The sequence below is a fragment of the Dermacentor albipictus genome, chromosome 1, assembly GCF_038994185.2.
Source record: "Dermacentor albipictus isolate Rhodes 1998 colony chromosome 1, USDA_Dalb.pri_finalv2, whole genome shotgun sequence".
Classification (NCBI taxonomy): Eukaryota; Metazoa; Arthropoda; class Arachnida; order Ixodida; family Ixodidae; genus Dermacentor; species Dermacentor albipictus.
The window spans coordinates 179545101-179558566 of NC_091821.1; the positions used below are offsets into that span (position 1 = coordinate 179545101).

Sequence of the window (13466 nt, forward strand, 5' to 3'; positions counted from 1 at the left end):
TATATTTTTCCGCCGCTCTCCTCTCGTCATACGCGCGCCACGCCCAGAGCCTCTCTTTCTCTTTCCCCTCTGGGGCGTCGCGCCACGCTACAAGAATGCGGCGAGCAGCAAGGTTTCACGCCGCGCGCGACTCGTCGCGACGGCTTGCCCTCCGCGGGATGAGCAGAGGCAGCCCGGTCGGCTGGCGATCGGAGTTGCGACGGGTGACAGCCGCACGGCAGTCGATGGAAGCCTCTGGTTCGCGTGCTGCACCTCCCTCCCCCTCGCTCTTCTCTATACCGAACACACACCCCGAGGAAGCCGCCCAGACGCGCGATGCCCAAGAGGCGGAAGTGACAGGCGGCGTGGATAGCGCGATGCGCCAGATTCGTGGAGCAAGTATCTCGACTGAGTGACCCGTGTCGCCGACCCATCATACCCGCTGTCGCCTCGGATCTTCGCGGCCGACGCGCGAATCCGTCGGTGCTACAGAGTGGACCGATGTTCCTCTACGTGCGAATTCAGATGGCCACCAGTTTTCAAGTGCCACTGACTCTCGGCATTATTCACCCAAAGCTAATGCAACGCAGTATATTCCGTAGCACAAGCGAAGCCTACTGCACGAGCAACTTGTCTTCAATGGTAGGATCACAAAAAAAGAAAAAAAAATGAAGCAACAAAAAGAACAAAAAGATCCGGAAGAAATACTGAGACGCTGAACCGATGACATCAAGGCACCCACCGGTCGAGTGACTTATGTTGTCGAGGCCGGAAAAGCAAAGCAACATGCTTATAAAGGTATGTGGACAGATGCATGGTGTGCAATGATTAGCTTGACAGATTTTATGAGCATCACCATCGAAAAGAAGTGGTGCATAGTAGCGGTGCCACATCCTGGCGGTTCGCGCTAACAAACCATGGAACTATATAATCATTTCGCTGTCTTCCCTCCGTTTACACTAGCGATATTCATTTTGAGTTGTAGTGGTTTCAACCGCCAATAAAGTTCATTCGTTCACCTTTCCACACATATCCGTAAGATTCAATGGTCCGTGCAAGACAACCACATCCTAACAAAATATTCTGAATGGTTTCTGCGCAAGCTTAAACGCTATGCTCAAATATCAAACAGGCGTCGCCGAAAAATATACCTTCTATACTTCTACTTCCTGAGCTGTCTCTAACCGCATATCATGCACTGGCCGTTCCAATATTCGCAAAACATTTCCCTTTTTGATTCAATTTTTTTGTTAGTCGATATAGTTACATAGCTATCTTCCACTCCGTGGCGGCTGTCCAGTATACTGTTCCTGCACCTCTGAACTAAACATCCTTTCGTTCCTATATTATGCATATCACATCGCGGTTCATGAACAACGAGCGCCGCTTGCTGCCAAAAGCTTGAAACGCCCTGAGCCGTAGTTGGTCCATAACTAACCGCAGAGGCATTGAAGCGGCAAGTAGCCGGTGAAATGAGATTCTACCCGTATGACGCCACACACCACGAAAGTCAACTTAGAGCTATGGGAGCGTGGAACTCGTCAAATTCGCGCGATAAGGAGCGACTTGCGAACAAGTTATTGCACATATGAATTTATAAGCGTAACATTTTTCTAACACTCTTTTTTTTTCCTAAGAGATAATTGCAGCATAGCGTATAACCAGGAAAAGATCTTATACAAACTTTTCTTTAGCGTCTCCGTGATTAGGCTCCAGCGACCTAATAAGCGGGAAAACGTATTAGCGAGTTTCTAGACTGTATATAGTTAAGGAACTCTGGCTTTTCTTTTTTTCAAACAGTGAATCTCCATATGGCACAAGAATTCTTCCAAAGTCACATATAGTTTTCAAATGATAGTCACGAAATCTAGAAATACAGACTTATCTGTCTTTACGCATCGTTTGTGCAAGATGAAATTCAAAAGAAATCGCATAAGCTGCGTGCCGCAAAGCACCAACATTGCTGTGGCAAGTGAAGCGAGCCTCCACTCGTTCCCCAAAGATGCGACATATAAGAAAGAATGGGTTGTCAAGTTACGAATTGGTAAGGCGGTCACACCACAGATGAAAGTGTGCAGTGCACATTTCGTCGGCGATGACTTCTTCTAGATCCCACGTATTTAAGAAAACCAAAGCTATTTGCTTATGTGCATTCTTTTATTTGTTTTTGTACGGAGAATCGATGCGTTAGTTCGAAAGAATAGATCTTGCGACAGTGTAGCAGCGCGAACAACGGCGTGGCTTTGATCCCGAGAATATGTAGTACGTGGGCGAGCGGAGTGGTCGGAATTATTTGCTCAGGTTTCACCTACATTAACTCACCATAGTGTGTGGTTGCCGCGGTGTCGACAGAAACACACGTTTTCATTCTCGCTACATCCCGGGGTCCTCCGCGCGGCCAAGCTCGAGCTGTGCACTTGTGGCCACCGCAACGAGAATACGCGAGCATTTACTGACATAAAAACTGTCATCTTTGTAGCACTTTGTCACAGCTCTAAAGAAACGCTACGGTAGATCTACGTGGGCGGGCGTAGCAAGTATTTGACCGAGTTTCACCGGCAGCAACCCGCAGTGTGGTCATTGTTGTACCGTCCCGCCAGAAATGCATGTGTTTGCGTTATGGGATGTATCCCATGCGCCAAGGCGCGGCCAAGCTTTGCGGCTACAGTAGCCCCGAAAACAAGATTGGTAGAGCATAAAACACAGGCACCGAATTCGCGACGTGAGCGCAAGAAGCTTCTGTCGTGACTCCTCGTCACTCGAACGATAATGCAACTGTACCAGCGAAAAATAGAACAACCGGCATATCTCTCTTTACATCTGCATGCGCTAGCATAGCGACGTACAAAAAAAAAGACGTCTTAAAAATCGCAGTTGTGATAACCTTAGTGACATCTTTCCTTTAATTATCGAATATAAATATCTCCTCATAACAACTCAATCCGTGAAAGCAGCTCGAAAACATCACAGAGCAGTAAAACTACTCTTTGTCGCGAAACAGCAATGCGCGAAAGGCATGCTTTGCGGACCGTCGCGATTAGCACGAAGAACAAGATAAAACACGAGCTAACGTTCCTTGATAGAACCTTCCTGGTCGTAAATTCCAGCTCGTGCGGCTTCTGCCGGCCATGTGACGTCTGCAGGCAAAGCTCTTCCACAGCGACAGAGCATGCACTGCAGTCCTTCGCGTCGCAACAAACAATGCTATTGGTGTTGAAGACCTCTTGTCCTTCAATGAGGCACCGTATCCGCGTTTCTGAGGCATCTATGTGGCGCACGGTGTCACTTAGCGACAGTGATTGTGCAAAAGGTAGAGCCATATTGAAGCGCTAAGCCAAATATGGGCTGACGTGAAGGACGCACATGTGCTCGGCGTTCCTATACTCTCTATGGACGCCATATTAAGTAGCCTTGCGAGCCACCTATAGGCGAAGGAACTCGCGAATAAACCCTTATCACTCTTCAGCGGCTTATCCATCCGCGTCGAAATATTGTGAACCCTGGGCCGCTATCTTGTACACGTTCGAAAAGCCGACGTTCGACGCCTCCCGCGATTGGACTAGATTGGCCTAGGCCGCGATATCGGCGCAGCCTGCAGTGGACAATCGCGCGAGGCGAAATTGAACGTCGGCTTTTCTAACGTGTACAAGATAGCGGCCCAGATCAACCATACTCCGGCGGCCGCTAACTATACGGCACGGCCGCGCGAACCTTATCTTTAAAGCGACCCGTGGCGCGGGGAGAGATTGCCGACTGCTGATACCATCGCGCGCTGTGTTCTCGCCGCTTCGCGTTGAAGAGGGATGCGCGGGCCAATACCTTGAAAGCGACTTGCGGTGTGGGCCGAGTGCGGCGAATGCTTCGTGAGCGCCGCGTTCTTGCCGCTTAAGCGAGAGGCAGCACGAAGGTGAATTCGCTCGCCGCTGCTGGCGCTATCTCGAAAGCGATCGTCTTAGGGGACGGACGGACTGTCGGCATCGTTCAAATCGAACGGCATCGCTGTCAACAAGACAGCGAGTATCGCTTTCTTTCTTTCTTTTTCAATGCACCACACAGGCCGGCGCAGCTGCTCCATCCCCGCGCGACCCCAAGAAAGGGCCGGGGGTTTCCCTGCCAGGCGCACACGCCAATGGTGCGACCGTAAGCGAAATGCCGCCGATTGAGCGCGGCCGACTCGTGCCATCTGCGTCGGGGTCGCGGGGGGGGGGCACCCCGCAGCAAAAACGTCGCGGGCTTCCGGTGGCCAACCCCTCGTCTCCTCTCAGTAGCGTCAAAACGCGCGCGGAGCCGAGAATAGCGCCCCACGGGTCGGTTCCCCGGCCGCGAGCAGCGCGATTCACGTAACTCCAAGGCGCCGAACATTTTCCCTTGCAGTCCTCCGGTGTCGCTCCGTTGGCGCGCACCCCGAATTTCGCGACAAATCAAAAACCGAAACGAGATCAGTCAACGCAGCGCTTTCGCGGCACCGGAAAAGGGGTGCTGAGCATCGAGCATCCTTAGGCACCGATGCCATACAAAGAAGGAAGCTAAGCCAGTATAGGAAATTTGTAGCGCCTTTCTTTCTTTATTGGGGACAATTGAAATCGCCCTCCATGCACAAGTGAACCTGTGAAAGTAAACCTAGGAGGAGTAGAAATAGAATGGAGAGGAAGAACGAAAACGCCAATGCACGCAGTACGAAAATAACTATACGTCCATAAATTAGCTCTTATATAGCGCCATCTTAAAGGGACCACTAAAGAGAAACACTAAATCAGTTTAGGCTGATAAATTACCCTTTCAAAACATTATTTTTCGTTAGTTTCGCGGTAAGAGGTTGATTAATTGAAAAGAAAACTAAGGCCTAACTTGGTGTTTTTTGAATTTCGTGCCCAAACCCAGCCCCGGTACGTCAGTGTGACGTCACAGACCGAGTATTTTCTCGTATTCGGGAGCTGTTGTGGCGGCACTAAATGTGCTCGAAGCTTGCTATGTTCAACCTTTGGCTCATTCATAATACAATGTTCTTATCTTTAGTATCAGTAACACAATGTATTAATACAATAACACATAACACAATGTATTATGTTTAGGGATAAAGAAATTGACCCGATCGAGCAGATGGGGGTGAAATTCTATGAGGTCACGGCGACGTAGTGCGGGAACTTCCAAGGTGGCGTCGCCCCCCGTGTTATGTTCTTGCGTATTTTCTGGCTTATCAAGCCTGCCATCACAGTTTTTAATGCGTAGAAGGGGTCGTTTACTAATACGGCTCGAATAATTTTTCTCTTTCGTGTAACTTTAACGCACGCTGTTTCCGGAGCACCCGAGTCATTTCTGTCGGTATCGCGCCATGCACCAATCGTAATTTGCAACTAATACGTTCAGCGCGAAACCGATATTTCGGCCCGCGGGACCAATTGAGTTGTGACTATGCGCGTACTTTTTCCTCCTGAACTATAAGCGTAGTAGTGGGTTAATATCACAGAACTATAATAACGCAACGCAGTGAATTAGGAGCGCGCGTTAGTACACTAGTAACAAAGCGTGGAACTAACACAAGTAAGAACCAAGCACAATTCACACTAAAATGAGTGTCACGCTGTCCTCAGCCGTGCAACGCTGTCTTGCGGAGGCGCCGAAACGGCCCTGTTCAAGCGAGTGTAACCAACACGGCCAGCGAACACGCAGTCTCCTTTTCTTGGTCTGGAGACGCGGATTCGTTTTATTTTTACATTGTTCCCGCATACTCTAGAAGGCGCAAACGAAGAGAGAAGCGCCAAAAGGGGACACTCCGGAACAGAAAGGTCCTGGTCTCGAAGTGCACGAAATTCTTGTCGTGTCGCCAAAGGCGCTGTACTTTCCCGACTTATCGGCATCATCCCCCGCTGCTGCCCGCATCGCTTTCTTTTGTTTCGCCCCTCTTATCGGCGTCATGTCGACGTCTCGGGGTTGCGATCTCGAACCCTTGGCGTGCGGACGCAGTTCCTGCGGAGGGCGTGCCGCGGTGCTCCCTCCGCCGCCGTAAGCCGATGTGACGGCAGCCGCATTCCCCTGATTGCACAGCCCTCCAAGTCCGAGGCGCACACTGTCGACTCTCGTGAAGCTCGCTCCGTCGAGCAGGGCACCAAAAAAGGGCTACTTCCCGGTCTGTTGCTGGACAGAGCGTGACGATCGTGGCCCACTACGACGTCCACACGTCCAAATGCAAGAGAAGGGGCACTAAACGGCGCGCGTTATAGTGCAGGTTAAGTAAAGAAAGAAACGCTTAGAGGTGCATTTGATTATATGCGACAACTGAGATTTAGCAGACAAAACGACTGTAAAGAAACACTGCGAGCTGAGAGGGCAGAAAAAACGGTAACTGTACCCCCCCTCCCCCCTTCATGACGCAGTAATAAATTAACCGATGCTATAGCACGCAGTCGTAATCGGCAAACCTTCTTCAGTGGCTATGCCGTACATACGTATGTAGAGGGATTTGCATAAACTTTTGATGGTACAGCAGTGCTTTCGGAGCTTCTGTGCAATGAATCTGTTGTCGTGACTATGTGCTTCGCAATTTTACTGCGGCATACATAAGCACCCAAAACATATAAGATGCGCTAAAGGACGTGACATCGCATAATCAATAAACACGGATGTGCAGACACGTCTTCCTTCACCATTAACAATTATTTCGTAGCGCAATGTCGCATCTACAGCCCGAATTTTGAAAGCACCGTACTGTGTTAACCAGGTCGTTACCCGAAAAATTCGTACTGTATGCATGCATACAGCGCACGTAGCTCCCTTTCATGTGTCCTTTTTCGTCGTAGCTCAATCGTTCGAAAGCCTCACAGGCATCGATCACGCACGTGCCGCTGGGCAGCAGGCAGTGGCGCCCCAAACACGAGCGAACGGGCGTCCGAGGGCTAAACAGCGTGAAGCTTCGGAACGCCACTCGGGTCCTAAGCCTTCCAGGTAAGGGAACAGTGGCTCCACGCCCAAACTCGCGGCAGCACTCGCTCTCGCTCGCAGGTCGCCAAGCGGTCGCAGATAACGGAAGCAGAGGTCATGGCCGCGCCCTATCAGCATGGCCCAGGGTTGATGCCGCCGCCGCCGCCGCCGCATGGCACGGACTATCAGGCACCACCACCGATGCATCCGGGTGCCCCGCCGCCTCACCAGGCACCACCACCGATGCATCCGGGTGCCCCGCCGCCACATCAGGCACCACCACCACCGATGCATCCGGGTGCCCCGCCGCCACCTCCACCTCCGCCGTTCATGGCGGCGCCTCCGGCACCCTTCGAAGGGCGGTCGCAGCAGCAGCACCAGCCATCGGGTTACAGCAAGAAGCTCAGCCTGGGCGGAGGCTCGGTGCGACTCCAGCTGAACCGCGAGTACTACCGCACGACTCCGGGCATGCTGGGCATAGTGGAGGTACTCTGCTCGTGCGCCATCGTCACGACGCTCAGCCTGCGCGGGTTCGTGTTCGACGTGTTCTTCTTCCTCTGCAACCTGGGATTCACGTACGCGCTCGTCGGCGCCATGTTTTTCGTGAACGGCCTGGTGGGCTCGCGTGCCGGCCGCGACCTGCCCCTGCTAGTGGCCGTGCAGTACTACGGGCTCGGCTTCGTCATGTTCCTGGCCGCCGGCATCGCCAGCCTGGTGAAGGCGCAACGCGAGGCGCTCGCTATTATGGTCGGCACCGTGGCCGTCATTGTGGCCATCGCGCTCTTCGTGCACGCCGTGTACGCGGTGCGCAACTCCTGAGCGAAACGCACGCGCCCGGGAGAACGCAGCGGTCCGTCACTTCGTGGCGATCGCGCGGGCGTGCGCAAGTTGTGTGCGAGAAAGGAGCCACGCATTAAACGTTTTGACTCGCTGATCACTGCCTGCATATCTCTCGCCGGCTGGCGTTTGCCGCGGTACGAATGCGTAAGTGCCACTGACAGAATTAAGCGCTCGCCGCACTGAAGAATTTTAGTTTCAGCCAGCGTGTGAGACCACCCTGAGATTGCTGGGCCAACAACGAGAATATTTTACGAATACTACTGACATTGATGCCGAGATAACGGCTACCGTCCAGGATTGCATGCAGAGCATGGCATGACGAAACATGGCAATTAACCTGTAAACACGGTTGCTATACTCGGGGACAGTTATTAAGTATAGGCTGTATAGCGGTTCGTTAAGAACAGATGTTGCCAATCGTAACATCCGCCACCGTATTAGCTATAAGGCAGGCGGCTGGCCAGTGAGAAACAATTCTCACAAACGAAAATGTTTGTGAATTCGGTCCCCGTATTCCTCTGTTCTGTGCTCCTAGCACAAAAGCACTATACCCATCTGTATACAATTGCGCTGCTTGCCAGAACGTAGCAATAAAACAGATCTCGTTTGCTCCGAGCTTGTCTATTCTAACATAAGAATGAACTATCCAAAGTCTATATTATCGGTATTTCTATTTCTGGGATACCATCATTTTTGTACTATAGCATGCCCAGCGCAATGGACGTCCCAATGACAAAGCAGGAAAGCACGCATGTGGAACACGAACTGGCCATTGACGCCTGAATCGACGCCTCAAAGAGGCGTCGACGGGCATTTAGCGCTATAAGGTCGTACATGCAAGCAAATGAAACTCCCGTTTAGACAGCAAGCGCTAATGTCGTACAACTGTAGTACCACCGTATCTTACTATCTCTCACTCGCATGTAAACTCCACAAGTGCAACTCGCACAATCAATCCAACAGATAGGGCGATTCCGTCAGGTGACCTGGTCCGCTGGCCAGCTCGATCGGCAGCGGTGCCTGCACGGCCCCGGTGCGCCAGCCCGCTTGGGCCGCGCGGTGGCAGCCACGACAAGCGGTGACGTCATCGAGGCACCACCGTGTTGACATTCGGTGCGCGCTCGCATAGCCGAAGACCATTTGGCTACGCCGCGCCATTCATCGTGCGCTGTGTGCACGCGCTGTCGCGCACGGCCGGCCGAGAGCCGCCGTGCGATGAGCATCGCCGCCGCCGCCGCTGAATGGGTCCTCGAGAGAGACACGCGCGGCTGGCGTCAAGCGCGGCGGCATACAAACCGAGACCATTTCTCAAGTGTAGAGGCACGAGCCGCAAAGGCGATTTGGAAAACGAAATTTGCCCGCTCGATTCGGGCGCCTAAGAGCAGCGGCCGCAGATCGATACGCGCCCACTGGTCTCCTCCAGCGTTCACGGGCCGCGAAACCGAACGCGGCTCTTTGTACCGTTACCGCTTTTCTCGCTCTTGTCGCGGCCCCCTCTCGCCACGCGCGGTGCCAATGTATGCAAGTATGCGGCACGGCGCGCACTGCTCGTGTGACAGGAAACACGGCGGCCGCGGTCGACCGTACAACGCGACGCCGCTTTCATTGGAAATGATTTCTCACGTCCCGGGCATTACGACGGGCGGTGTCCCAGAATCTCGAGGAGCGGAATGAAAGAAGAAATTGCAGTTGACGCGGAAGGCGGCGCAGACGCGACCGGGGCCATCGGGCAATGTTTTGCACGGTGCCACAACTTCCATCGGAAGCCGAAACATCGTCAGAACGGCTTCTGGGGGAGCCACCGAGACGCATCGCCCTATAACATGCGCCATCGTAGATGGCGAAGAAGCGAGAGAACTCTACGGCGCTCATCGTGTCTGAAGCCGCCGGAAAACCTACGCCGATTGCACGGATGTAGTTCGACAGGGCGCACTGCCTGACATTTCCGAGTCTTTCATTACAGTCAACCTTCACGAGATCAGGAAACCTTAAAGTCAGCTCTCGCGGCGACTGGTTGAAACAGATCTCGTAAAAAGACCTGGCAGAAACAACAAAACACAATGGGCTAATAACGTCAACACGGCTGAAATCCTCCTCCCCCCCCTCCCGCTTTTTTGTTTTTACAGCGAAGCTGTATATGGCTAGGGTTCCGTGCATTTTTTGTTCTCCGTGAACAAAAACTATCATCATCAATGGCTCATACCCTCGCAAGCATTCATGCTCCCGTAAGCAAGCAAAAAATGGAATGGCTCATAGCCTGTAAGGCAGAGGCTACAAGCACTCAGCAAAGTGAATTCGAACAGTGCTTACATTCTTTTTAATCACGCATACAGCATACAGAACAGCATGTCGAAAAGTGTCATCAATGGTTCATACCCCCGCGAGCAATGTCTCATACCCCCGTAAGCAAGCAAAAAATGTTTTGGGCCGTCCGTTAAGCGGAAGATGCCGCCGGAGTCCAAGGACTTCGAGCCGCCACCTGAGGCCACCACAACCAAAAGTGGCGGACCATTCTTTTTAATAAAATTATTTTCTTCTTCATAGTCCAGTACGGTTCATGGCTACTCACTATGCGTGAATTAGCTGCGATGACACTACCTCTGTTGCCACTGTGGGTGATTTCAATGTATATGTGTCGGTATCGAAAAGGCAGCGGTTTACGCGTTCCGCGTTGCAGACATATCCCTTGCGATGCCACACCGATCCCGCCCAGTCGCCCATCCAGCGGCGTACGTGCATCGGTTTGACATTATCAAAGAATGCGATTGCATTTGCGAGTGAAATAATGACCACAAATCAAGACAAGAAATGAGTTCGTACCTTTGTTAAAAATTATGTGTCACCTCCGTGTCGTGTTCTAAGCAGCTTCGCTGGTGGAATGACTCATAATGTTTTCTTTCGAGAGAGGAGTCTTCTTTTTATTATTATTTTTTGATGGACCCCAAATATTCCCTTTCATCTAATTTACCAGCAACTAGTAATTTGCCACAAAAACTGTTTCGCTGTGGATCACTGCGTTATGACCACGTGTTATAACTACTCCACGAAAACAACTTGCGAATGATATACATAGTATATATCAGTACCCGCCGTGGTTGCTCAGTGGCTATGGTGTTGGGCTGCTGAGCACGAGGTCGCGGGATCGAATCCCGGCCACGGCGGCCGCATTTCGATGGGGGCGAAATGCGAAAACACCCGTGTGCTTAGATTTAGGTGCACGTTAAAGAATCCCAGGTGGTCAAAATTTCCGGAGTCCTCCACTACGGCGTGCCTCATAATCAGAAAGTGGTTGTGGCACGTAAAACCCCAAATATTATTATTATATACCAGTGCTTTAACACCAAAGTTCCACGCAAGCGTGGAATAACGCGAAAGGGCATGCGAAATAGCGAGGGATGACAGTCTGCGACGCGAGACTGACGCGTTGGCGAGGCGAACGACGCATTAACATGTCGACGCCGCAAAGCGCACAGTCGGCAACGCCAGCGGCGTGAGGCTCTGATATACGCATCTGTAGCAGGCGCGTTTACTTCCTCGCATAGGAGACGCTGGCGAAGGAAAAAAACGCCGACGAAGGTGCGTGCGTGCGTGCCTGCGCGAGCTGCGGCGCAAGCGCCACGTCCGCTTCCGTTCTGCGCCAAGAGCGTCCCCGGAAGCAAACACGAGCAGCTCGCCGCAACCAGCCGCACATCGTGTAACGGGATGCGGCTAATGGAAGAACCTGATCGACACTTCTGATTAACTCCGGCGCCCGCCGCTCTGCACACGTCGTCACCACACGGTGTATAACGAAGCCGCTAACTCTTTCGTATACCTCTTCTATACTCGCGCTTTCTTTCTTCTTTCTTTAGCACGCTAGCTCCGCGCGCGAGTGCGCATTTTTTTTTTCTTCACTAACTGCCGACACTTCATAGGCACGATGCGCGAAAAACAGTCACAAAAGCAACGTGCTACAAGAACGCTGACGCACCGCAGCACAACTTAGTGGAAGTTGCACTGAAACGTCTCAGAATTTCCGTTTATCTACATAACGGAACTTCTTAATGTTAGATCAACTACCGGCAAGAAAAAAATTAAATAATAAAGATATACACACGCAGCCCGAGAGTGACAGAGTGGCACCCATGTCCCTAACAGAGTTCCCTCTCGCAACCCTTAGCACTAAATCCCATAAGCGGTCTCCAAGTTTACGCATTCTGTCTCCAGTATCCGCCAGAAGAATATAGCTTCCGATCGCTGGTACACTGAAGCAGCAGCGGCGGCAAAAAGGGAAATCCGTCTGAGAATCTCCCAGCAGCGGAACCTTTAATCGAAGCCGGGTAAAAGCGGGGGTGCAATGACTGGACACGGCACTGACTGCACAATCGGTAAAAATCGGGTGCTATTTTTCAAACTGATAATTGAGGAGAAATCGTGTGTGTGTGTGTGTGTGTGTGTGTGTGTGTGTGTGTGTGTGTGTGTGTGTGTGTGTGTGTGTGTGTGTGTGTGTGTGTGTGTGTGTGTGTGTGTGTGTGTGTGTGTGTGTGTGTGTGTGTGTGTGTGTGTGTGTGTGTGTGTGTGTGTGTGTGTGTGTGTGTGTGTGTGTGTGTGTGTGAGAGAGAGAGAGAGAGAGAGAGAGAGAGAGAGAGAGAGACTTTTCAAGTTCAAGTTGGGGTCTGTGTCATGAGTCACTGGCAAAGCACGCGCGTGAAGCAGGTGAAAAAGACGACGATGCCGGTCGGTGAAATGGAAAACGGAACCATCCTCCATTTCGCGACTATAGACGCAGAAACACGGGGTTTTGTCCCTTTTATTTCACCAAGACTACAGGAGATCCCCACGGGCTTTTTGACGACTGGATGATGTCACCGCGCAGCATTCCATCGACTTGTTGCACTGTAGCTTCACGTTCTCGCGTCGAAACTCTGTAAGGGCTCTGGCGGAGTGGTCGAGCGGATTGCACGCACGCACGCACGCACGCACGCACGCACGCACGCACGCACGCGTGTGTGCACATGTGCGTGTGCGTGTGTGAAACCATACCGAAATACGGGCTGTTTCAGGTGAAATCTACAGATTTACTAAGTAATACACCCGGTTTATTTTATAAGAAGGTATCACGGGCTTTTTAACTATAACGCGTTAAAATTGGTGCTTGTTTCAAGCTGGTAATCGGCGGGGGGTAAACGGCGACCTGTCAAGAAAGCGGGGATAAAAAGTGCAGCGCTAGAAAGCAAAATCTACTCTCCAAGCAGCAGGGTGAGAATGCGCCCGCTTCTTTATAGGAATTACACTGCGCGGGGCACCCGGATAGAACGGTGGACCGTCAGCGCAGGATTGTGCTGATCGCTACTGGGAAGGTCCGTTCGGGGAGACAGAGGGTTTAACCCGATTCTCATGAAACATGTTCGGGGTAAAAATCGGGTAAAATCGGGTTTTACCCCAACACGAACAACCATATGTATATCCCATGCGCTCTTCACTAACAAGAAATAATTTGACTTACGAGCGCGACCGATACGGAAGGCTTTTTTTTTTTTTTTTCAGAACAAAGCCACCTGTGTGAGCATTCAATCCTGGGTTCAATGCACGTCAGAAAAAAAAAAAGATCGTCGTACGTGGCAGTATACCAGTCGGTATACCAACAGCCGCGTGCAGAAAGTTTTCGACGGGTTCTATCAGGTTAAAACATGTTCCCATGGCCGGAGAATGTCGTGTAGCGGATGCCGCGTCGTATACGGTGCTACGCA

General features: G+C 51.7%; 2 protein-coding genes across 6 annotated transcripts in view; one reads left to right on the top strand and one right to left on the bottom strand.

The window, feature by feature from the left end:
• Positions 1-13466, bottom strand: part of Mcr (macroglobulin complement-related) — a 242829-nt gene that overhangs the window by 171056 nt on the left and 58307 nt on the right. The gene's annotated exons all lie outside the window — the stretch shown is intronic.
• On the top strand, positions 6775-8127 carry LOC139052946 (uncharacterized). Its single transcript, XM_070530095.1, has 2 exons — positions 6775-6921; positions 6979-8127. Exon 2 carries the CDS (start codon positions 7015-7017, stop codon positions 7714-7716), a length of 702 nt encoding a protein of 233 aa, XP_070386196.1. The 5' UTR covers positions 6775-6921; positions 6979-7014; the 3' UTR covers positions 7717-8127.